The sequence below is a fragment of the Agelaius phoeniceus genome (assembly GCF_051311805.1).
Source record: "Agelaius phoeniceus isolate bAgePho1 chromosome W unlocalized genomic scaffold, bAgePho1.hap1 SUPER_W_unloc_2, whole genome shotgun sequence".
In the NCBI taxonomy this organism is placed as follows: Eukaryota; Metazoa; Chordata; class Aves; order Passeriformes; family Icteridae; genus Agelaius; species Agelaius phoeniceus.
Window position 1 is genome coordinate 10,547,546 of NW_027509867.1, and position 23,902 is coordinate 10,571,447.

The 23,902-nt window shown below is 52.0% G+C and overlaps 1 protein-coding gene and 1 pseudogene across 1 annotated transcript; both read right to left on the bottom strand.

Moving 5' to 3' along the window:
• Positions 1 to 716: 716 nt before the first annotated feature.
• LOC143692751 (uncharacterized) lies at positions 717 to 22,655 on the bottom strand. The gene is made up of 2 exons (XM_077172994.1): positions 21,649 to 22,655; positions 717 to 825 (listed from the first exon to the last, which is right to left on the bottom strand). The coding sequence occupies exons 1-2, from the start codon at positions 22,653 to 22,655 to the stop codon at positions 717 to 719; spliced, it is 1,116 nt and encodes a 371-aa protein (XP_077029109.1).
• On the bottom strand, positions 14,867 to 15,799 carry LOC143692612 (olfactory receptor 14A16-like; annotated as a pseudogene).
• Positions 22,656 to 23,902: the final 1,247 nt, after the last annotated feature.

A 23,902-nucleotide genomic window follows, 5' to 3' on the forward strand; every position in this document is an offset into this window, starting at 1 on the left:
ACCTTTTCCTGACATCCAACCTGAGCCTGCCCCGACTCAGCTGCAGCCGCTCCCTCCACTCCTGTCCCTGGGCACCAGAGGGAAGAGGTTCCCACAGCCCCAGCCAGGGACCCGCTCCCAAGGCTGCTGCCATGGCCACCAGGGCTGGCACCAGCTGGGATGCTCGGTTTCCACGGGCCAGGCTTCAGCAATGGGATTCCCCAATTTCCTGCTCCCGCTAAAACCGCGCTGCCCTCCCGCCTCCCATGGAAAGCACAAAAGGCAAAGATCCCAGGCTGGGATAAGAACAATTTATTGGGAACAGCAACCAGATAAGGAACAAATGGAACAGAAACAATATTGATAACAGAAGGGATAAATAAAACTGTTTACAGGGAAAATTAAAACACAACTCACAGGGTCTGCCGGGCCACAATTTCCCCCTCCTGGAAAGGACACCCTTCTCCTCAGGGACAGAGAGAGTCCCTTTCCCGCTCCTGGCAATGACCTGAGGTGGGAGTGAATGTAATGACAGGGCCATGGCCAGACCCTCATGTTTTTCAATTCCACATCATGTCATTGGCAGGGGCAGGAAAAGGGACAGGTGTCTTCCCAGCATGGATCACAGGAAACATGGATCACTGGGGCTCTTCCCAATGTGGGACCTCTAATGGAGGACCGTATTTGGAGCAGTGAAGGAAGCTCCTCCTGAAACTGGGGCATTTGCAGGGATTCTCTTACCCATGACTCTGTTTGTGTCTGGTCAAGTTACAACTGAAAGTGAAGCTCTTCCCACACTGGGGACACTCGTAGGGCCTCTCCCCAGTGTGGATGCGCCGCTGGGTCCTGATGAGGTGGATTTCCGCTTGAAGCCCTTACCACAGTGTCCTAGGGTGACGTTATGATGCTTGTATCCCCATTCATGTGTTCTGTTAATGTTGGATATTATGTTCTGTACCTTTAAGACTGGCTCTGAAGAGGGAAAGTTTTGTTTTGGTTTTCTTATCAGCCTGGCGGGACACAGAGACTGCAGCTTTTGCTTTTTCTGCTTTTGCTTTTTGCTTTGCTCTCTCTCACTCTTGCTTGCTTTGCTTCTGCTTGATTTTGCTCTTTAGCTAATTCAGCTAAACTGTCCAATTTCTTCCTGAACTGTTTCTCCTTTCATTTTTCTGATCACTTCGAACCTGCTCCGGACTGGGACCTGAGAAACACCAAGATCCTGCACCTTCTGGCCTGCAGCAGCTGCCCCAGCGCCGGAGGGACTGAGAACAGAGTGACCACCCCCCAAGAGAGACTTTCTGAATTTGTCATCTTTTTTCAGAGTGGTGTCATCTGGTATTGTTCATTTTGTGTGCTGGGGGTGCTGTGCCTGTTAAATAAACAGGTTCTTTGCACTCCTCTCCGAGGAATCCTTCCCAAACCGGTTGGGGGGAGGGGCTGTGTGGGTTTGCTTACTGGAGGGGCCCTAATTTGGAAATTCTCCTCCAAATTTGCCCTAAACCTCGACAAAATCTTGGTGCCCAACGCTGGGCTCGAGAGAGTGAGTGGAAAAACCCTGTTTTGAGGGTATTTTGGTTGCCATTACTCTCTGTTTGAAGCAGTTAATAGCCATGCTTTTTGAATTCATGATGAGTGTTGGGGTGAAGGCTTGCATGTGCTTCTGGTCCCTAGGGTTTTTCGAGATTTTAATACCTCTGTGGTCCTTAGGTTTATTTTCCTATCCTGAAATAGTTCTAGTATTGTCCCTCATACGTAGTTTTTACAGCAGAGGGGCAATGACCAGAATAGCTATCCTGCTGGGCTTGATGGCAATGATTTGCAAGAAGTTTATAAACATGTTGGGATCTGCTCCAGGTATGAATGGTTCTTGGCTATGGTTATTCATCCAGTTTGTTAGAGGAGGAGCAGCAGGGAATGAGGCTTTTCAGCCTTTGCTTTCCTTCTTCTCCTATGAATCGGTTGCATCAGTAGTAAAGGATGTTCAGTTTCCCCTGAATGTTAGAGAAACCATCTTTCTTGTATTCAATCTGGTAACCTTCCTCTATACAGTCTGATGTCTCTCCAGAATGAGGGCTGAGATTTCTAGACGGGCTGATGAGACCCCTGACTTAGGAGTAGACCCAGGTGTGAAACATCCTGAGTGGTGTGGGAAATGGGAGGAAATGGGCCACATCCTGAAGGAATTCTCCGACCCTATAGTCTGGGATTTTCCCCATAAACAAATTCAGAACCCAGCTGAGGTGGGGAAATATCTGAAAGAGAAATACCAGGATGAGCCTAAGGAGAGAAAGGGCATTGCAGTGAGCTGGGCCCTGGCATATGCTTATCGCACTCTGTTGGAGACTGTAGGACAGCAGACAGAGGCAAGGGGGGCAGGGAGATAAATCAGCAGCTATCCCAGTCACTCAGGCTGCAGCCAACACCACAGGCTCAAAGCCAGCAGCCAAACCAGATAGTGAGCCTAAGCCAGCAGCTAAACCAATGGCTGTTGCTACCAGTACCAGAAGTGGGAAATGCACGGACAAGATCAATCGACCAGTGGATGATGATGATGATGATGATGCAGCAGAAGGAACCTCAATGCCTCCTGACATAAAATCAGGAGTCAAAGCAGCAGGTGCAAGACCAGATGCAAATATTGAGTCCTTTTCCCTGAAGGACCTTCGTGGCTTACGGAAGGATTACACCCGACGACCTGATGAATCCATAATTGGTTGGTTAGTCCGTCTCTGGGATGCTGCAGGCGAGGGTACAATTCTGGATGGCACAGAAGCGAGGCATTTGGGATCCCTGTCACATGATCCTATCATTGACCAAGGAATGATGAGGGGGGCAAACCCTCAGAGCCTCTGGGCACGGGTCTTGGAAAGTGTTGCACAAAGATACCTGTGTGCAGATGATCTTTACATGCAACAAGCACAGTAGAAGACCATAGAGCAAGGGATCCAATGCCTGAGAGAGATGGCAGTGGCAGAGATTATCTTCTCAGATGATGCGACAACTAGGAACCCAGACTTGGTGCCATGCACGTCTGTGATGTGGCGGAAACTTGTGCGACTTGGGCCACACGAATATGCTTCTGCCCTAGCCATAATGAAGAGGGATGAGAGGGACGAGACTGTGCTGGATATGGCAAGGAAGCTCCGAGCATATGCAGATGCTGTGCATGGCCCAACACATGCCAGAATTGCAGCGGTAGAAACACGTCTGCAGAACTTAGAGGATAAGATAGAGGAGAATCATAAGAAGCTCATAGAGGAGATTAAAGAAGACCTTCTCCAAATCTCAGCAGTACAGATCAGAGGTTCTGGTATCCAAGGCAGACGTTCCCCAGATGGCCAGAGAAGGTACACCCCACGAACAGAGCTGTGGTTCTACCTGCGTGACTGTGGAGAAAATATGAGGAGGTGGGATGGAAAACCTACTGCTGTTCTGGCACGACGGGTGCGTGAATTGAAGGAAGCCACCAGGAAGAAAGCAGCTCCAGTTGCCCATAGCTGAACCACCAGGTATGATGCTGATGATGCCACGTCTGATCCCCTTGAAGGAACATCCAAGACATATGCCCAGGGAAAGAAGGATAACCAGGCTTAGAGGGGCCCTGCCTCTAGCCAGGTAGAGGCCAGGGAAAATCGTGTTTTCTGGTCTGTGTGGATTCGTTGGCCTGGCACATCGGAACCACAAGAGTATAAAGCTTTGGTTGATACTGGTGCTCAATGTACATTAATTCCGTCGAGACATGTGGGAACAGAGTCTGTTTCTATTGCTGGTGTGCCAGGGGGATTCCAGGATTTCACTTTGGTGGAAGCTGATGTGAGCCTCACTGGGAATGAGTGGAAGAAACATCCTATTGTGACTGGCCCAGAGGCCCCATGTATTTTGGGCATAGACTACCTTCGAAGTGGGTATTTCAAAGACCCAAAAGGACTCAAGTGGGCATTTGGGATAGCTGCTGTAGAGACAGAGGGCATCCAGCAATTGAACACCTTGCCTGGGCTGTCTGAGAATCCATCTGCAGTAGGATGTCTGACGGGAGAAGAGCAACGAGTGCCAATTGCCACCTCCATAGTGCATCGACGACAGTATAGAACCACTCGAGATGCTGTGATCCCCATCCATAAGATGATCCATGAGCTGGAGAGCCAAGGGGTGGTCAGCAAGACCCACTGACCCTTCAACAGCCCCATTTGGCCTGTGCGAAAATCTGAAGGAGAATGGAGATTGACTGTGGACTACCGTGCATTGAATGAGGTGACTCCACCACTGAGTGCTGCCGTGCCAGACATATTAGAGCTCCAGTATGAGCTTGAGTCCAAGGCAGCGAGGTGGTATGCCACTATAGACATTGCCAATGCATTTTTCTACATTTCTTTGGCAGCAGAATGCAGGTCTCAGTTTGCTTTCACGTGGAGGGGAGTGCAGTACACCTGGAACCGACTGCCCCAGGGGTGGAAGCACAGCCCCACCATCTGCCATGGACTGATCCAGACTGCACTAGAAAGGGGTGAGGCTCCAGAACATCTGCAATATATTGATGACATCATTGTGTGGGGGAACACAGCTGCGGAAGTGTTTGAGAAAGGAAAGGAAATCATCCAAATCCTCCTGGGAGCTGGTTTTGCCATCAAAAAGAGCAAAGTAAAGGGACCAGCTCGTGAGATTCAGTTCCTGGGAGTGAAGTGGCAAGATGGACGGATTCCTACAGACGTCAGATTCCTACAGATGTCATCAACAAGATCACAGCAATGTCTCCACCCACCAATAAGAAGGAGACACAAGCTTTCCTAGGTGCCATAGGCTTTTGGAGGATGCACATTCCTGAGTACAGTCAGATCGTGAGCCCTCTTTACCTGGTCACCCGCAAGAACACTTTCCACTGGGGCCCGGAGCAGCAACAGGCCTTTGTCCAGATCAAGCAGGAGATCGCTCATGCAGTAGCTCTTGGCTCAGTTAGGACAGGACCAGATGTGAAGAACATGCTCTATTCTGCAGCCGGGAACCATGGCTTGTCCTGGAGCCTTTGGCAGAAGGTGCCTGGGAAGACTCGGGGTCAACTGCTGGGATTTTGGAGTCGAGGCTACAGAGGCTCTGAAGCCAACTACACTCCCACAGAGAAGGAAATCTTGGCTGCCTATGAAGGAGTCCAAGCTGCCTCAGCGGTGATTGGTACAGAAGCACAACTCCTCCTGGCACCCCGACTACCGGTGCTGGGGTGGATGTTCAACGGCAAGGTTCCTGCCACTCATCATGCCACCAGTGTCACATGGAGCAAGTGGATTGCTCTTATCACTCAGCGCGCCCATATAGGTAAACTGAATCGACCTGGGATTTTGGAGGTAATTACAAATTGGCCCGAAGTTGAGAATTTTGGTGTCACAGATGAAGAGCAAGAACCAGTGGCACAGACTGAAGAGGCTCCTCCATATAACTGACTGCCCCCAGAGGAAACACGCTACGCTCTTTTCACTGACGGTTCCTGTCGCATCGTAGGGATGAACCGGAAGTGGAAAGCAGCCGTATGGAGCCCCACATGACAGGTTGCACAAGCTACTGAAGGAGAAGGTGGATCAAGCCAACTTGCAGAACTCAAAGCCGTTTAACTGGCGCTGGACATTGCAGAAAGAGAGAAATGGCCAAAGCTCTACCTCTACACTGATTCATGGATGGTAGCCAATGCTCTGTGGGGATGGCTGGAGAGGTGGAAAGAGTCCAACTGGCAGCGTAGAGGAAAACCAATTTGGGCTGCTGATGAGTGGAAAGATATTGCTACCAGGGTAGGGAGGCTACCTGTGAAAGTCCGCCAGGTAGATGCCCATGTCTCCAAAAGTAGAGCCAATGAGGAGCACCAAAACAATGAGCAGGTAGACCAGGCAGCAAAGATAGGGGTGTCAAAGATAGACCTAGATTGGGAACACAAGGGAGAGTTATTCCTAGCTCGATGGGCCCATGATGCCTCAGGCCATCAGGGCAGAGATGCCACCTATAAGTGGGCAAGAGACCGAGGGGTGGATTTAAGCATGGACAGTATTTCACAGGTCATCCATGACTGTGAGACGTGTGCTGCCATCAAGCAGGCCAAGCGAGTGAAGCCCCTATGGTACGGTGGGCAGGGGTCCAAGTACAAGTATGGGGAGGCCTGGCAGATTGACTCCATCACACTGCCTCAGACACGCCAGGGCAAGCACTACCTGCTGACCATGGTGGAAGCCACCACTGGATGGTTGCAAACCTACCCTGTGTCTCATGCTACTGCCTGGAACACCATCCTGGGCCTGGAAAAGCAAATCCTGTGGAGACATGGTACCCCTGAGAGGATTGAGTCAGACAATGGGACTCATTTCAAGAACAGCCTCCTCAACCCCCGGGCTAAGGAACATGGCATTGAGTGGGTGTACCATATCCCCTACCATGCACCAGCTGCAGGCAAAGTGGAGAGGTACAATGGACTACTAAAAACCCAGCTGAAAGCCTTGGGTGGGGGATCTTTCAAAAATTGGGAGCAGCATTTAGCAAAGGCCACCTGGTCAGTTAACCGCCAAGGTTCCACCAACCGAGCAGATCTTGCCCAGTCTGAGTCCCTGAATGTAATAGATGGAGATAAAGTCCCAGTGGTGCATGTCAGAGGTTTGTTAGGGAAGACTGTGTGGATCAATTCTGCCTCGAGTACAGACAAACACATTTGTGGGGTTGTCTTTGCTCAGGGAGCAGGTTGCACATGGTGGATAATGCAAAGAGATGGAACAACACGATGTGTACCTCAGGGAGATCTGATTGTGGGGTGAGAATGATATGCAATATCACTGTTTGTTGGATGTTACTACCATTGTCTGTACATTACACCATACAGACATGAGATAGAAGGAAATGTGTAAGTGTTGAAGGTCTGGGCAAGTGGAAGATGGAGAAGGAAATGTGCAAGTGTCAAAGGTCTGAGCAAGTGATAGATGGAGTTTTGAGTGAGTAAGGTGAAAGGGGGGAATCCTGCAGCTCTGTAGTATAGGGCCTGGATTCAGTGGTCCAGTGTGGGGATGTGATGAGGGCATGATGGGTATTGCTTGTAAATTTTGGGGGAGCAGATGGAAATTTTGTGTGAATAAATGCATGATGTGTGGTAGTATGTTGATGATATGGGGATAAGGGGTGGAATGTCCTAGGGTGATGTTATGATGCTTGTATCCCCATTCATGTGTTCTGTTAATGTTGGATATTATGGTCTGTACCTTTAAGACCGGCTCTGAAGAGGGAAAGTTTTGTTTTGGTTTTCTTATCAGCCTGGCAGGACACAGAGACTGCAGCTTTTGCTTTTTCTGCTTTTGCTTTTTGCTTTGCTCTCTCTCGCTCTTGCTTGCTTCGCTTCTGCTTGATTTTGCTCATTAGCTAGTTTAGCTAAACTGTCCAATTTCTTCCTGGACTGTTTCTCCTTTCCTTTTTCCTGACCATTTTGAACCTGCTCCGGACTGGGACCTGGGAAACACCAAGAGTCTGCACCTTGTGGCCTGCAGCAGCTGCCCCAGCACCGGAGGGACTGAGAACAGAGTGACCACCCCCCAAGAGAGACTTTCTGAATTTGTCATTTTTTTTCAGAGCGGTGTCATCCAGAATTGTTCATTTTGTGTGCTGGGGGGTGCTGTGCATGTTAAATAAACAGGTTCTTTCCACTCCTCTATGAGGAATCCTTCCCAAACCGGTTGGGGGGAGGGGCTGTGTGGGTTTGCTTACTGGAGGGGCCCTAATTTGGAAATTCTCCTCCAAATTTGCCCTTAACCACGACACTCATCTGCTGTTGAAGCACTGGGCCTCCGAGCTTTCCTTCCTATGGAAAAGAACTGTCCTTCTTCTCCAGGCACCCTTGCCAGATTTGAGATTTCACTTCCAAATTTCCTTATATCCAGGGATTGTTCCAATAGGAATATTGTCAGGACAGGTTTGGCTGGCAACGGTTTCACAATGGTCACCTCTCATCTGTCCCCAAAACACTGGGGAAAGTTCCATGCTTTCATTCCTATGGGAAAGAATTGTCCTGCTTCTCCAGGTGCCCATGGCTGAGACTGGGTTTCCACCTTCAAAATTCCCTAAATTGAAAGACTGCTCCCAGACAAAATCTGCCATTCCTGACAAGTCTGCCTGGCCGTGGCCTACTTAGGCTCTCACCTGCCTTCCAAACACTGGGGCTCTGTGCTTTCCTTCCTATGGAAAAGAACTGTCCTTCTTGTCTATGTGCCCATGGCCAGAATTAAATTCCACCTCCAACACTGCCTTACTGTGACAGCCTGGAGGAGATTGTTGTCCCAAAACATTTCATACGTGGGGGAGGAAGGGTCAGGTCCAGCCTTGCCCTGCCCTGGAACCCCAGCCCTGCCCTGCCCTGGAACCCCAATCCCCCCAGAGCCTCTATCCCAGCCCAGCAGTGGCTGCCAGTCCCTGGCACAGCACAGGCAATGCTCCACAGCCACCTCTGCAGCCCCAGCCCAGCTCCTGAGGGACCAAATGAGCCCAAGCCCCACCTGGGGGAAGGGCCCAGGAAGACCAAGGGGTATTGAAGGCTGACCACAAGGCAAGAACACATCTGGACCCTGCCTCCTCTTGGAATTTCCATCTGAACAGCACTGGAATCCAGGAGCTGGTAGCTGTTTGTGTGCTTCTCTGAATCTTATTTGTCTTTCTATCTCTTTGAGAGAGAGAAAGAAAAATACTTCTTCTATTTTTGTCCTCTTGCAAATTTTGATTAACATGAAATTGAACAGGCTTAGACTTTGTGAAGTTGAATGGGCCAAATTAATGCTTTGAGAAGTGTTGTTTTGTTAATTGAATGTCCTATTAAACCTTTTGTGAAAATTTCTTTGATTTTCTAAAGTTGCCAGTAAAGGCTGCTGTGTTGTTTTGAGCTCCTGAGAATTTCTTGTCAATATTTCTCCAGTGTTTTCAACTCAGGGTACACAAACAATTGTAATTCCTCTTAAATGTCTCCTTGAGAGAGTTTTTTAGTGGATGGGAGTCAGGGCTTGTGTGTGCTGCTTGGCCCAGCCCAGGCAGGGCTTTCCCAGCCACATTCCACACTCCATTGCCCAGCTGGAGCCCCTGGTGCCTCTGAGTTGTGCTGCCCCAGCCCCAGGGACGCTCTCCTTGTCTGCCCATTCCCCCACGGTCTCTGGGCAGGGATGGCCTCACTGGGGGCTGCTGACATCCTCAGCAACTTGGAGGCTGCTGCTGAATTTCACTGCTCCAGAGGCTTGTTCAGCCTTCAGCTCTTCAGTGCAGGAATTCAGTGTCCCAGGGCTCATGAACATTCAGAACACCTGAACAAGCCAAGCTTCTGGGAATCATTTGATTTTAATTTTCAAATCATTTGTGGTTACTTAGACAGATTGCAGTAGTGTATTCAAATTGAATATGTTCTATTTTAAAAGACAGTGAGCAAAGATTTTTTAGGTCCTGTTTAGGGTTTTTTTTTCTGATCATAAATTGATATGTGTAGTCTCCAATTGACACTGAATCCAAGTACCTCCTCATGCAGTTGGAATAGATATGAAAATCAAGACCCTTCATGGCTGACAATCAATCAGACTCTGTCCCTACCCCCACCCCACCATTTCCCCCATCCAAGCCCTGGCACTCAGAGCAGCCTTGTGCAAATCTGAGCTCCCTCCAGCCCAGGCTGCACCTGCAGCTCTCAGCTCCTTGGCTCCACCTGCTTTCCTTGGAGAAGGAGCTGCCTGAGACACAGAGGGATGTTCATTTCTTGTCAGCCAACAAAGCCAAGGGAAGGTACAGCTCCATCAAATGCAAAAGTCATTCTTCTCCGTTGCTCTGCCCTGCCCCTGTTCCCCACAGCCTCTCCTGTTTCCTTCATCCCTGCATTGCCAGGGACTCTCTGGGACAAGGGAGCTCTGCTCTGGCTATGGAGGGATGCCCAAGTGCCACCACTGGAGCAGGAGCCACAACTCATCAGGTTTGTGTCCTTTGGGGGTCAGGAACTGGTGAGACTCAGAGGCACAGAAAGTTTCTCTTCATGGCCAACAGACCACAGTTGAACAGGACACAATTTAATAACAATCTCACTCTTCCCTGAGCAATGTGCAACATCCCAGCAGCATCTGATGACTCCTCCATCCACAAGTGATTTCCATACTAAAATTAATTTCAGACAAAACATGGTTCTGTGACAGACATAAACACAATTTAGTTCTTGTATCAGGATGCTCGTCCAGGAGTGGGGGCAAAACAGCTCCAACAATTCCTGATTTGCAAAGCTGTCAGTGGTGGATGGAGAAGGGAGGTCAGGCTGCTTTTGGTGTTGAGGACATGCTGAAACCAGCCTGACTCATTTCATCTCCTCCTGTCCTGGCTGATCTCCCCTCTTTCCCCTTCCACCCAGTGGCTTTTGTCTCCCACCAGGCCCCCGGTGAAGAGCCTGGCTCTGTGTTCTCCATCCCCTCCTCGCTGGCACTGCCAGGCTGGGATGAGGAGCCCCTCAGCCTTCCCTGCTCTGGGCTGGACAAGCCCAGCTCCCTCAGCCTCTGCTCACAGCCCAGGGGCTCCAGCCCCACCTTGGAGGCCCTTCCCAGACCCTGCTCCAGCTGCCAGACATCTTTCCTGCCCTGGGCAACCCAACTCAGGCCACAGTGACCTGGATAATCCCCGTCCTTGATGTCCTGCTCACACAGCCCTGGCCCCTTGTCCCCATGTCAGGCTCTGGGGTGGATCCTGTGGAACATCCTTTGGTGGAGGCTGTGGCTCCAGGTGGGCCGGGGGGATCCCGGGGGACAGGGACCCCGCTGGGCATGGACAGCATTGGACTTGTTGGGAGAAACTGTGAGGGGGAGCTGGGGCAGAGTGACCAACCCAGTGACCTGACACAGCCCTGCTGGGATGTCACACAGCCCCTCTGGGATGTCACACAGCCCCTCTGGGATGTCACAGCCTGCTCTGTGATGTCAGACCTCAGTCCTGTGATGACACAGCTGGCTCTGTGATATCACAGAGGCAGTCTATGATGTCATAGCTGATCAATGACCTCACATAACCCACTCTGTGATGTCATATCCCACTCTGTGACCTCATGTTACCAGATGATCAACCAGGTGAGCTGACACCTGGAGCTTGTTCTCCACATCCCCAGGCCTATGGAAACCACACAAGGCCCATTGTGTGAGAAGGGGAACTGGAAGTTCAGCAGCCTCAGGGTCCTGCCAGCTCAGCCAGGCCCACTGGAACTTTGGGGTCCACGACCACCAGGGACCACCAGAGAGACCCCCAGGACAGAAAAACGCATGGGTAAAGGGGAGGGGAAATATGCTAATGATTTTGGGGAAATGATTATCATATGTATGTTTAGTCCAAGCCAATCAATGAATATGTGTGCAAAATACAGAATATACACAGAAACTTTCCTGTACTCAGCATGCACAGCTTTAGGAGGAGCTCTCCCCCGTGCATCCAGCTGAATAAAGAATGCTGCTTCTTAATGCTACACTGGGGTTAAAAAGAGTTTTCTGTTTCACTGAATTTTTGGTAACACTCCCACTGCCAAGGAAAGCTCTGTCTGCTGCTGTTCACAGACAGAGAAGGGCTGGGGGCAGATGTGGGGCTCAGAGGCTGCCTGGGGCACAGTGACCATGAAATAATCAAGTTTTCACTGTTCTGTGAAAGAAGGAGGGGCTGCAACAAAACTTCTGCACTGGAATTAGGAAGGGCAGACTTTGGCCTGTTTAGGATGCAGATTTGGGGAGTACCGAATCAGGTACTGACTTTTTTAAAGAGAAAGAGCCCTTTAAAACAAAGGGGTCCAGGAAGGATGGACACATTTCAACAAAGTAATCTTAAGGGGGAAGAGCAGCCTGTCCCAGTGTGGCAAACGATGAGCTGGTGAGGAAAATGACTGGCCTGGCTCCACATGGTGCTTTTGTGGGAACTCGGGAATGAAAAGGGTGCATGAACTATTGACAGAAGGTCAGGCAACTTAGGAAGTGTTTAAGGATGGTGTTAGGTTATGCAGAAAGAAAAGTTGAGATGTGAAAGCTCAATTAGAGCTTAACCTGGCCACTTCTGTGAAAAACAATAGAAAATATTTCTATAAATAAATTAATATCAAATGATAAGGTAAGAAGAACCTCTACTTTTTTTTGAGTGCAGTGGGGAATACAGTAACTAAAGATAAGGAAAAGGCTAAGCTACTTTACACTTGTTTGCCTCACTTTTCAATATTAGGGCAGGTTGTCCTCAGGACAAGTGTTCTCCTGAGCTGGTAGATGGGCACAGGGAGCAGAACAGCCCCCTGGAATCCAGGAGGAAGCAGCTGGGGACGTGCTGAGCCACTCAGACGCTCACAGGTGTCTCTGGGATCTGATGGGATCCATCCCAGGGGGATGAGGGAGCTGTGGATGAGCTCCCCAAGCTGCTCTCCATCATTTACCATCAGTCCTGGCTCAGCAGGGAGGGCCCAGAGCACTGGAGGTGCCAGTGTGAGCCCATCCCCAGGAAGGGCTGGAAGGAGGAGCTGGGGAACTCCAGGCCTGTCAGCCTGACCTGGGTGCCTGGCAAGGTTATGGAACAGATCACCTTGAGTGCCATCACAGGGCACCCACAGGATGGCCCAGGGATCAGAGCCAGCCAGCGTGGATTTCAATATCTGCACTGATGATGATGATGATGATGAGGGGATTGAGTTCAGCATCAGAAAATTTGCAGATGACACCAAGCTGGGTGTGAGTGTGGATCTGCTGGAGGGTAGGAGGGCTCTGCACAGGGCCCTGGACAGGCTGGATCCAGGGCCCAAATCCAACAAGGTGAGGTTTAACAAGTCCAAGTGCCGGGTCCTGCACTTTGGCCACAACAACCCCTGCAGCACTACAGACTGGGGACAGAGTGGCTGGAGAGCAGCCAGGCAGAAAGGGACCTGCAGGGACTGATGGACAGCAGGCTGGACATGAGGCAGCAGTGTGCCCAGGTGGCCAAGAAGGCCAATGTCTCCTGGCCTGGATCAGGAATGGTGTGGCCAGCAGGAGCAGGGCAGGGATTCTTCCCCTGTGCTGGGCACTGGTTGGGCAGCACCTCGAGTGCTGTGTCCAGTTCTGGGCCCCCCAATTCAGGAAGGACATGGAGGGGCCAGAGCGTGTCCAGAGAAGGGCAACAAGGCTGGGGAGGAGTCTGGAGGACAAGTCCTGTCAGGAGCGGCTGAGGGAGCTGGGGTTGTTTATCCTGGAGAAGAGGAGGCTCAGGGGAGACAGGGCAGTGTCAGGGCACAGGTTGGACTTGATGATCTCCAAGGACTTTTCCAGACTTGCTGATTTTGGGATTCTCTGAAACCACCCTTGGAGCAGTTGCAGGATGAGCCCTGGGCCTCCTCTTCAGAAGCTCCAGCAGCCCAGGTCCCTCAGCTTCTCCTGGCAGCCCCAAAGCCCATCCTGTCAGTCCTGCAGAGCCTCTGCAGCTCCTCCTCACTGCCCAGAACAGGGAGCCCCAGAGGCAGACACAGCAGCCCAGATGCGCCCCCCTGGCCTGGGGTGCCTCTGGCAAGGGAGCAGCAGCAGGCACTGCCGGAGCCTGCAGACAATTCCTGCAGCACTTGTAGGATGATCCTGTTGCCCAAGGGACGTTCCCATGGTGCCAAGTCAGGAACTGCAATGGGGAGTGGGGCCAGAGAGGAAAGGGCAAACAGGGATGGGCTTCTTGAAGGGGATGGGACAGAGATAGGCAAGAGGATAAAATTTCCAGCAGAAAGATTAATAAAAGCAAAGTTGGAGCAAAGGAAATGCTGAGGGCAGTTTGGGGGTGGCTGCCAGGCAGCCCTGGCTCTGAGCAACAGCGTCTGCAGTGACACAGGAAACTCCCAGCTGATGGGAACAAACTTTCTGGCTGAGTGCAGAGGCCAGGACAAAGCTGAGTGGTTTCCCTGGTGTCCCGCAGGCCTTGCTGGCCCCAGGGGCTGATGGCATTTGTGCTCCCTCAGGTTCATGTCCCCACAGCAACAGCATGGGGGTGCTGGCCCTGCTGTGTGCAATGCAAACAGGGGCTGCTGAGGCAGTGCTGCCGTGTCTGTGCCTGCAAGGATGGGGCACCTGTGTGAGCTGGGGGAGAGGCCAGGGCTGCAGAGGGGGGATGTTGTTGGCAGCTGCATGAGGACGCTCTGGGACGCTGCCCTGGGCTGTGCAGCGCACTGGGCATGGATCAGCCCCTGCTCTGCTGCTCCTTCCCGTCTGCCCCAGGGCCCTTGCAGAGCCCCAGCCATGCTGTTTGCCCCCAGCCTGCCCACGGCCAGCCTGGGGCTGCTGACGGGGGTTTCTGTGCTGAGCATTGGCCTGGCCGTGTTCTTGAGAGAGCCTGGGCAAGGAGCCTGGAGCCCCCAGGGCCTGGCCTGAGGCGTCAGCGCTGCCCCAGCAGTGCCCATGGCCTGTCCCTGCTGCAGCCCTGGCACTGCCACCCCCAGGGCTGTGCCCGGCCCCGAGAGCACTCAGGCCCTGCAGCAACACCAGGGCCACCAGGGCAGCGGGGCAGGGCCACGGCAGCAGCACTGGCAACACCAAGTGCTGCTGCTGCTGCTGCTGCTGGGCACAGCTGCTGGGCCAGCACTGATCTGCCCCAGCTCTGCACACAGACATTGCTGCTGCAGCTCCAGAGAAGGCAACACAAGGGCATCTCTGCAGAAAACTCTGCTGGGACATCCTTTAGTTCCTTTAAAGCCACCAAGAGCGCAGCCCTTCATTGACACAGTCTGTGGGCACAGGGCAGGTGGAGAGAAACAAAATGAGAAATGGCACAAGAAACGATATTTATTTGTGGACAATACTCAAAAAGTAAAAGAAAAGGAAAAGAACCTCCAACGTGAAACCAGCAAAAAGTATCAAAGATGACTTTTATTACAAGTGAGTTGCAGAAACTGGCCAACAGTTTAATATTTCTGAAACCATCCATTCATCAGCCTCCATATTGCAGCCCTGAGGTCCTGGTTCCTCAGGCTGTAGATGAGGGGGTTCAGGGCTGGAGGCAACACCGAGTACAGAACTGACAGGGCCAGATCCAGGGATGGGGAGGACATGGAGGGCGGCTTCAGGTAGGCAAACATGACAGTGCTGATGAACAGGGAGACCACGGCCAGGTGAGGGAGGCAGGTGGAAAAGGCTTTGTGCTGTCCCTTCTCAGAGGGGATCCTCAGCACAGCCCTGAAAATCTGCACATACGAGAAAACAATGAACATAAAACAACCAAATTATAAACTACCAGTAACTACAAGAAGCCCAAGTTCCCTGAGGTAGGAATTTGAGCAGGAGAGCTTGAGGATCTGTGGGATTTCACAGAAGAACTGGCCCAGGGCATTGCCATGGCACAGGGGCAGGGAAAATGTATTGGCCGTGTGCATGAGAGCATTGACAAAGGCACTGGCCCAGGCAGCTGCTGCCATGTGGGCACAAGCTCTGCTGCCCAGGAGGGTCCCATAGTGCAGGGGTTTGCAGATGGACACGTAGCGGTCGTAGCACATCGTAGTGAGAAGAAAATATTCTGCTCCCATGAAGAACATCAGCAGAAAAACCTGTGCAGCACATGCAGTGTAGGAGATGTTGCTGGTGTCCCAGAGGGAATTGTGCATGGCTTTGGGGACAGTGGTGCAGATGGAGCCCAGGTCAGCGAGGGCCAGGTTGAGCAGGAAGAAGAACATGGGCGTGTGCAGGTGGTGGCCGCAGGCTACGGCGCTGATGATGAGGCCGTTGCCCAGGAGGGCAGCCAGGGAGATGCCCAGCAAGAGGCAGAAGTGCAGGAGCTGCAGCTGCCGCGTGTCTGCCAATGCCAGCAGGAGGAAGTGCCTGATGCAGCTGCTGTTGGACATTTGCTGTGATGCCTTGGCATGGGGATCTGTAAGAAAAGTAATCATGGAATAGTTGGGTTTGGAGAGGACTTGAAATATCCCAGCACAGCGTGGGGGCACTTTCCCCCCACTGCCTGCCCAGGGCTCTGCTGCCTGGAGCTGTCCCTGCCAGCAGCTGCTTCCCTGTGCCCAGGGCTGGGCCCTGCCAGTGCTGCCAGAGCCCAGCCCAGCCCTGGGGGCTCAGCTCTGCCCTGCAGAGCCCTCCCAGCTCAGGCACTGCCCAGGGGCAGCTCTGGCTCTGCAGGCTCTGATGGCAACGTCAGAGCAACCCTGAGGAAGCTGGAAAAGCGACACTGAGGATGCCCTTGAGAGGCCCTGTGCTGATTTCCTTAAGTGCCTGGTTTACTAACATCTGAGAGAAAATATTTTTATTTTTCTCAACATGATTTGAGAGATGAATATCTATGTGCAATATCCCATCCAGGCAACCCAGAGCAGTAGATTAAGAAAACAGGATTTTCCCTTTTATGCAGCCCCTGCCTTGCTGTGCTCCCTGTATAATCTACTTGGAAATGTTCTGCAGTTAAATGCCATGCTGGGAGCAGTCCTGAACAATGCAGCATCCTCCCCACACAAGGAGAACACTCCCAAGCCTCACCAGCTGTCTCCTGCCACCCAGATCTTGTCCCCCAGTGCTGGGAGCAGCTGCCAGGGCTGGCTGAGAGCTGTCCCTGGCAGGCAGCAGAGTCCCTGCCCCAGCACAGCGCCCTGGGCTGCAGGACCCTGCTCTGCAGGACAGCCCTGGGCACCCCTGGCTGCTCTGCACAAGAGACAAGCAGAGAATGGACTCACAGGCTCTGTAGGCATTGGCATGTTCCAGCTTGAGGAGATGGCTCCAGGAGCTGCAGCTGCACTGTCCTGCAGCCAGAGGTTCCTGTGCCAAGGGCTGGCAGTGATTGTGCCCCAGGCACTTCTCAGTCCCTTCCCAGCCCTGACTGATTGAAGCTCTCTGTGCCTCTGGGCTGTGCCCGCGCTGGCTGCAGGCAGTGCCCCAGCCCTGCTGGGCTGGCAGAAGAGCTGCTCATCCAGAGAAATGTGCTTTTGAAGCTCTTCTTGGTGAGCAGGAGCTGCCTCTGGGCCAGGAGCCCAGCCCAGCTCAGCAGCACAGACACAGCACAAGGACTTTAATCAGCCTCTGGGGCTTTGTGCTCAGGCCCTGAGCATCAGTCCCTGAGAGGGAGATGAAGAAACCTCTCCAGAACTCCAAGGCAGAATCCAACTCCAAAGTTTCTTGGACTTTTAATGGGTCCCAGAGAGGGACACGAGTGAGCAAGTGTCCCCAGGCCCCAGGCAGAGCAGAGAACTGCAGGCAGTGATGACAGGTGGGGACAAAGAGAAGCCAAGTCTTGGTGCCCTGGGGCACAGCAGAGTCTGTGCCAGCAAGGGCTGGGAGGAGACACCTTGTCCTGAGGCCCTGGGGCCTCCTGGCACAGCCCCAGCCAGGCTGGGCACTGTCAGCCCCTTGTGCTGCCCTCAGCATCCCCCCCTAGCCCACATCCCAGTGGCCTCAAGGATCTGCTGCAAGGAGTCCCTGGGGAGCCTTGCTCAGCAATGGCCCTGGGGGCTCCTTCATGCTCCCTGCAGGGACTGCAGGTTTTTCAAAGGACTTTGGCTTTGGCTTTTGCCTTGCAGTCTCTGAGAGGTTTGTGGAATCCTGGCCTCCAATTATCTGCTCTAATTAGTCCCTGGAGAGGCTTTGTCAGGAACAACACTCAGTGGGGATCAATTATGCTTCAGGGTACTTCAGTTATTTGAAGTTACTTGGTGTTTCCCTTTTGATAGAGACTCTGTGAGAGGTTTGTGCAATCATGGCCCCAATTATCTGCTTTAATGAGTCCCTTGAGAGCTTTGTACTGACACGCAGTCGTGCTCAGTAATGCTTTGAGATTCTCAAATTTTTTAAGGTAGTTTGGAATTTCCTTTCCACATTGAGACTCTGAGATGTTTTTGGTCAATCCTGGCCTCCAATTCTCTCCTCCAAGGAGTCCATGAGGAGCCTGTTTTGGGCATGGACCTCACTGAGACCCATTCATGCTTTGAGACACTTTGGGTGTTTCTTCTGACTTTGACTTCTGGAAAGGTTTGTGCAATCTCCTCTCAGGCCCTGAGGTTCAAGGGCTCAGCTCCAAATGCACCACAGGGCTCATTAGGATGCAGCAAGTCCTGACAAACCATGGCTCTGCCTTCATTTCCCTCTGCTCTTATGCAGTTTATCAGGGCTGTATCTGTAGTGATTTTGGTTTGCTAATATGAGACTTCTCAGCCAATGCATCTCTTAGTGCAGTGGGATCAATGTTGGCTAATTACCATTGCACTCACTGGAATATATTTACTCATTTCCTGCTGTGAGATGGGATTAGGAGAAAGGCAAAGTAGGCTCAAAATTTTAAAAGGGTATATAGAAAAGTTTATTACCAGTAAATAGAAGAAAGAGTAATAAGAATCTGAACACTTCTCCTCTCCCTACAACCTTTTCTTTCTTACTGACAGTTCAAGGAGACAAAACCTGAAAGTTTCAGTCAGTTTACACCATCTAGAACAGTCTTTCTTCAGTTCTCTTAGGGAGAGGAGTCTCTCTTTCATGCTATGGAGACTTCTCCATAAGAAAACAGTTCTCCCATGGCTCTCAATTCCCACGAAGAGCAGCTGCCCAGAAAATCTGCAATCGTGAAGTGCCTCCCATTTTTCATAGCTTTTCCCACAGCTGTTTTTATGGGCCATGTCAATGTATGGGGTATGAGTTTAAAGATGAGCTGTTCAAGAGCAAAGATTCTCTTCATCTATTTCTGAAATCATCTTCATCTCTGACAACAGAGATCTTCTTCTTCTTCTCTCCCTGATAGCACAGGATCTCATTACTCTTCTCTCTTTCTCTGTTTAAACTTCTCATGGGATCACAGCTATTTCAACATTTGCTTACTTTACCATGGAGGCCTTTGCTGAACAGGTCATCTCCCATATTTTCAATTAGTTATAGGGAAAAAGAGAGTCTGATATATTAATTACATCCTTACCCAAAGCTTTACAGGAGGGTTTCAGCCCCAAGATCAAGGCATCTCCTCATCCCTCCCATCTGGGGCTCAACTTCCCCTTCAGTGACCTCGGTGTCTTCATGTTGCTCCTCTGTGTGCCTGCACTTTGTCCTTTTCTCTCACTGGAGGGAGGATGGAAGCACTGAAAGAGTTCATATCTCACCCGGGGCCTGCAGATGGTTCCGTGCCCCCGGCCGGGCTCGGTGCTTGCGGCCGGAGCTGTTTTACGATGGAGGTTTCTGGAGCGGCTGCGCTGGGGCTGTGTCAGGATGGGCCGCGCTGGGGCAGGGCCAGGATCTCAGCAGCCAGGCCAGAGCACAGCAGCAGCACGGCCGGGGCCGATGGCTTCTCCTGCCCCTGCCCGGGGCTTGCGGCTGAAGCCCAAGGGTGGCAGAATCTTGGCCGAGCCGGCCCGGCCCGGGGCTGCTCCTGGGGCCCAGCGGATCCTGGCTGGGCCCGGGCTGGCAGCGGGGCAGGGCTCAGCAGGGCCCAGATGTTCCCAACTGCAGCCATGGCCCGGCCCGGCCTCGGCCCCGCGGCCTCCCCTGCCCTGCCCGGCAGCCGATGGGGCCTGGCGGGGTCCCTGGGAAGGGGCCCGGCCCCACGGCAGGAGCCGCCCGGCCCGGCCTGGCTGAGACGGGGCCGGGTCAGCCTTGTTACCTCTGTGCCAGCCAGAAGGGAAAGAGACCCTCCCAGGCTTTCCCATCTTTAACATGTGTCTTCACAGAGGCGAGTACAGTTTCCTTAGTGGTTTAACAGATTGTCAATTCTCAAAGCTAATTACTGATTGGTTTTTTGTCAGACATGGAGGAAACTGCTAGCAGCTTCTCTAAGAACATCACTTCCGTGATGCAAAACCACCACAACAGCCCAGAGCACAGAGCTCCTTTGTCCATATGTAGTAGTCATGTGCCCAAGTCCTCAAAAACACTTCTTGGGAGATCTCTGGGCCCTTTCCAAGGTTTTTTCAACTGAAAGCATTCAACTCAGAGTCTAAGAAAATCACCAGAAGACATGGCCAGCCTGACATGTCTGTCCTTGCTACTGTTGTCTGGGAGCAATCTTTGGATATATGGAATTTGGGAGGCCAAATTCTAATTTTGGCCATGGACCATGGACATGAAGGTTGGTTCTTTTCTGTAGGAAGGAAGGAACAGAGCCCCAGTGTTTGCCAGGCAGAAGAGAGTGACCACCAGAGGACAAGGCCAGCCAGAAGTGGCAGGTTTTTTTCTGAGAGAAACCCTTGCATATAGGAAAATTTTTAGAGAGAATACCAATTTTGGCAATGGACATTTACAAAGAGGGAGGGTTCTTTTCTATAGCAAGGAAAGCACGGAGCCCCAGTGTTCCAGGAGCTGATGAGAGGCATTCCTTGACATCACAACATCAGCCAGAGCTGTCAGGTGGCCCTGGGAGGCCAAGCCAGCCAGGCCAGTTCCATGTTCCCTCGGTTCCATGGGGTCCTCACAGTGTCCCAGTGATCTCCATGGGAAGGGAAGAACCCAGCCCCAGTGTTGCAGGGGCAGCCACCAGAGGTCAAGGCCAGCCAGGCTTGATGGTACTGGCAGATTGTGCCTGGGAGTAACCTTTGGATATACAGAATTTTGGAGGTGGAATCCCAATTTCAGACATGGACACCTGGAGGATAAGGATGGGTGTTTTCCATTGGAAAGAAACCATGGAACACTGATTCAACAGTGACATTTGGGGATCTATGGGGAGCATTGGGGATCGTTTCTGCACCTCGTGACCCAACAGGAGCTTCTCTAATAAATGTTGCCTGAAGCTCCCACTGTGGTCATGACAGGAGCCCCCGTGAGTGTCTGGGACATCCCAGCTCTTTGGCAGCCTGGGGACTCCTGGGATGTCACCATGGAATGGCTGTGACTGCCTCTGACCCCAGGGCTCTTTACCATCCCCAGAAAGCCCTGGGAGGTCTCCATGGAGCCCCTGTCTCTGCCTGTGACATTCCAGCTCTGGAACAGCCTGGAGATTCTTGGAATGTCCCCATGGAACCCTTCTGAGGGCCTGTGACAAATCTGATCCTTAGCAGGCAACCATCACCAGTCCACTGTTGCTATAGTCAGTTTCCATGGCAACCATCACCAGCCCCCTGTTCCTATGCTCAGTCCCTTGGCATCTCCATGGAGACCCCATGCCAGGGGGGATTGCCTCGGACACCAGGGCTGGCACCAGCTGGGATGCTCGGTTTCCACGGGCCGGGCTTCAGGAATGGGATTCCCCAATTTCCTGCTCCTGCTAAAACTGCGCTGCCCTCGCTGCCCTCCCGCCTCCCATGGAAAGCACAAAAGGCAAAGATCCCGGGCTGGGATAAGAACAATTTATTTGGAACAGCAATGAGATAAAGAACAAACAGAAACATTAACAATATTGATAACAGAAGGGATAAGTAAAACTATTTACAGAGAAAACTACAATATCAACAACTAGTTCTTCCTGGCAATGTATTTCCTCCTGTCTGGAAAGGACACCCTTCTCCTCAGGGAGAGAGAGAGAGAGTCCCTTTCCTGCCCCTGGCAATGACCTGAGGTGGGAGTGAATGTAATGACAGGGCCATGGCCAGACCCTCATGTTCTCCAATCCCACATCATGTCATTGGCAAAGGGCAGGAAAAGGTACAGGTGTCTTCCCAGCATGGATCATGGGGAACATGGATCACCAGGGCTCTGACCAACGTGGGGTCTCCAATGGGGGATAAAGCTGGAGCAGTGCATGAAGCTGTTCCTGCAGTTGGGGCATGTGCAGGGCTTCTTTTACTGGTGCCTCCGTTGGTGTCTGCTCAAGTGAGAGCTGCTGGTGAAGCTCTTCCCACACTGGGGACACTCGTAGGGCCTCTCCCCAGTGTGGATGCGCCGGTGGGTGACGAGGGTGGAGCTGTGCTTGAAGCCCTTCCCGCAGTCGGGGCAGAGGAAGGGCCTCTCATCCGTGTGAATGCGCTGGTGCTGGAGGAGCTGAGAGCTGGTGTGAAACCTCTTCCCACACTCGGGGCACTGGTAGGGCCTCTCCCCTGTGTGGATCATTTGGTGGATGATCATTTGGGTCTTCCTACTAAAGGTCATTCCACATTCCCCGCAGTTGTATGGCCTTTCCCCAGTGTGGATCCTCTGGTGGCAGATCAAGAGAGACTTCTGCCTAAAGCTCTTCCCACATTCCCCACATTCATAGGGTCGTTCCCTGGTGTGGGTCTTGTGGTGGGAGATCAGGTTAGAGTTCTGGCTGAAGCTCATCCCACATTCCCCACACTTGTAGGGCCTCTCCCCGGTGTGGATGCGCTGGTGCCTGATGAGGTGGGAGTTGCGCTTGAAGCCCCTCCCACAGTCAGGGCAGCGGAAGGGCCTCTCCTTGGTGTGAATCTGCTGGTGGCAGAGGAGACTGGAGCTGGTCTGAAACCTCTTCTGACACTGGGGACACTCGTAGGGCCTCTCCCCAGTGTGGATGCGTTGGTGGATGACGAGGGCAGAGCTGCAGCTGAAGCCCTTCCCACACTCCCCACACTCATAGGGCCATTCCCCAGTGTGGATCATCTGGTGGCTGATCAGGGTGCTGCTCTGCCTGAAGCTCTTCCCACACTCCAAGCACTTGTGGGGCTTCTCCCCATCATGAAGCTGCTCATGGACCACCAGCTCCGAGCTCTGGCTGAAGCTCTGTCCACCTTCCTGGCTCAGGGTGGGTCTTTCCTCCTTGGAGTGCCCTGGGCTGGGTTTGCAGCCCCTCCTCCTGTGGCGTCTCCAGGGCTTTTCCTCTAGGTTGGATTCCTGTTCCATAGAGCTGTTCAAAATTCCCTCTTCCACGAGGTTCTGCTACAGAGATTTGTCCTCCCTGGTCTCCATCCTCAGCTGCTTCCCTGGGGGAGGAAGGACAAGGAGAGGATGGGATTTGCCTCCGTGCAACAGGGAAGGGGAAGGAGATCCCCCCAGAGCATCCCCGGCAGGACGGGGTTGGCAGCAGGGTTGTCCTGCAGCCGGGGTCTGTGCTGGGCTGGGAGATGGAGCAGGAGAGAGGGGGAAAGGGGCACTGACTTCCTCCTCACCTGCCTGGGTGTCCCAGGGCTCCTTCCTTGTCGTGAACGGCGGAGGAATTGCAGCACACAATATGCGTGGATGGCAAATCCCCCAGTATATTGAAAACTCACACATATTTATATTGGTGTTAATGAAGCTTATACATATTGCAAAAGCTGAGCTCATTATTGGTTAAAGCACACTTAGATCAACCACACCTACTTCTATGCTCTAATGATTATTTTGTTTCTATGTTTGAATTCTTCTAGCTTCTCTACCTAAGATAGCTACATTTTCTGGCAAGCGATTTTCTCCCCCGTCTTCCCGTTTCAGCGAAGGTCACTATGACCTTTGTCAGTGATTGGACACCGGTTACATAATCCCCAGCTTGTTTCCCCTATCCTTATCCATCGGTATCACATCGAAATATCCTTTCTCAGCTAACCAATTATCCAAAAAGCTCTCTACACTTCCTCGTCCTTGCAGCCTCCTCCTCCATCCAGTCAAGACTTGGGAATGGAAATCCTGTTCTGGGAACCAAACAAAGGGTGCGGACATTGTCGTCTTTTCTGGTTTGAAGGCAAACCTGGGGGAGAATCTAAGCCAGAATTACAATTTTATAAGAAAATGAAGATCAAGGCAATGATACAGTGTCATGGTTTGACACTGGCACAATGCCAGTGCCCCCATGAAAATACCTTCTCCCTGGTTTCTGCTGTGAGATGTGACCAGGAATAAGCAAAGCAGGCTCCTACTTAGGGAAAAAAGAACCAGAACTTTATTAACTACTCTACAACTACAGATAAAATAAAACACACACATAGGGAAAATGAAAACCTCACAAATGCATTTCCTCCTCCCCCCACCAAATTTCCAACACAATACATCTATTCCTCAAATCACCAACTCTTGGTCCAGCACCACCCTTCAAACAATCAATCCTCAGTTCATCAAGAGGAGAGGAGTCCTTCTTGTGCCATGGGCTTCCCCTGGAAACACAATCGAAGCCT

Excerpts from the sequence above, each read along its gene's own strand:
- LOC143692751 (XM_077172994.1), bottom strand. The coding sequence starts at position 22,655 with ATGGAACAGGAATCCAACCTAGAGGAAAAGCCCTGGAGACGCCACAGG. Across the intron at positions 826-21,648 it reads AGACACCAACGGAGGCACCA|GACCCAGCGGCGCATCCACA; the intron begins GTAAAAGAAGCC and ends CCACCTCATCAG.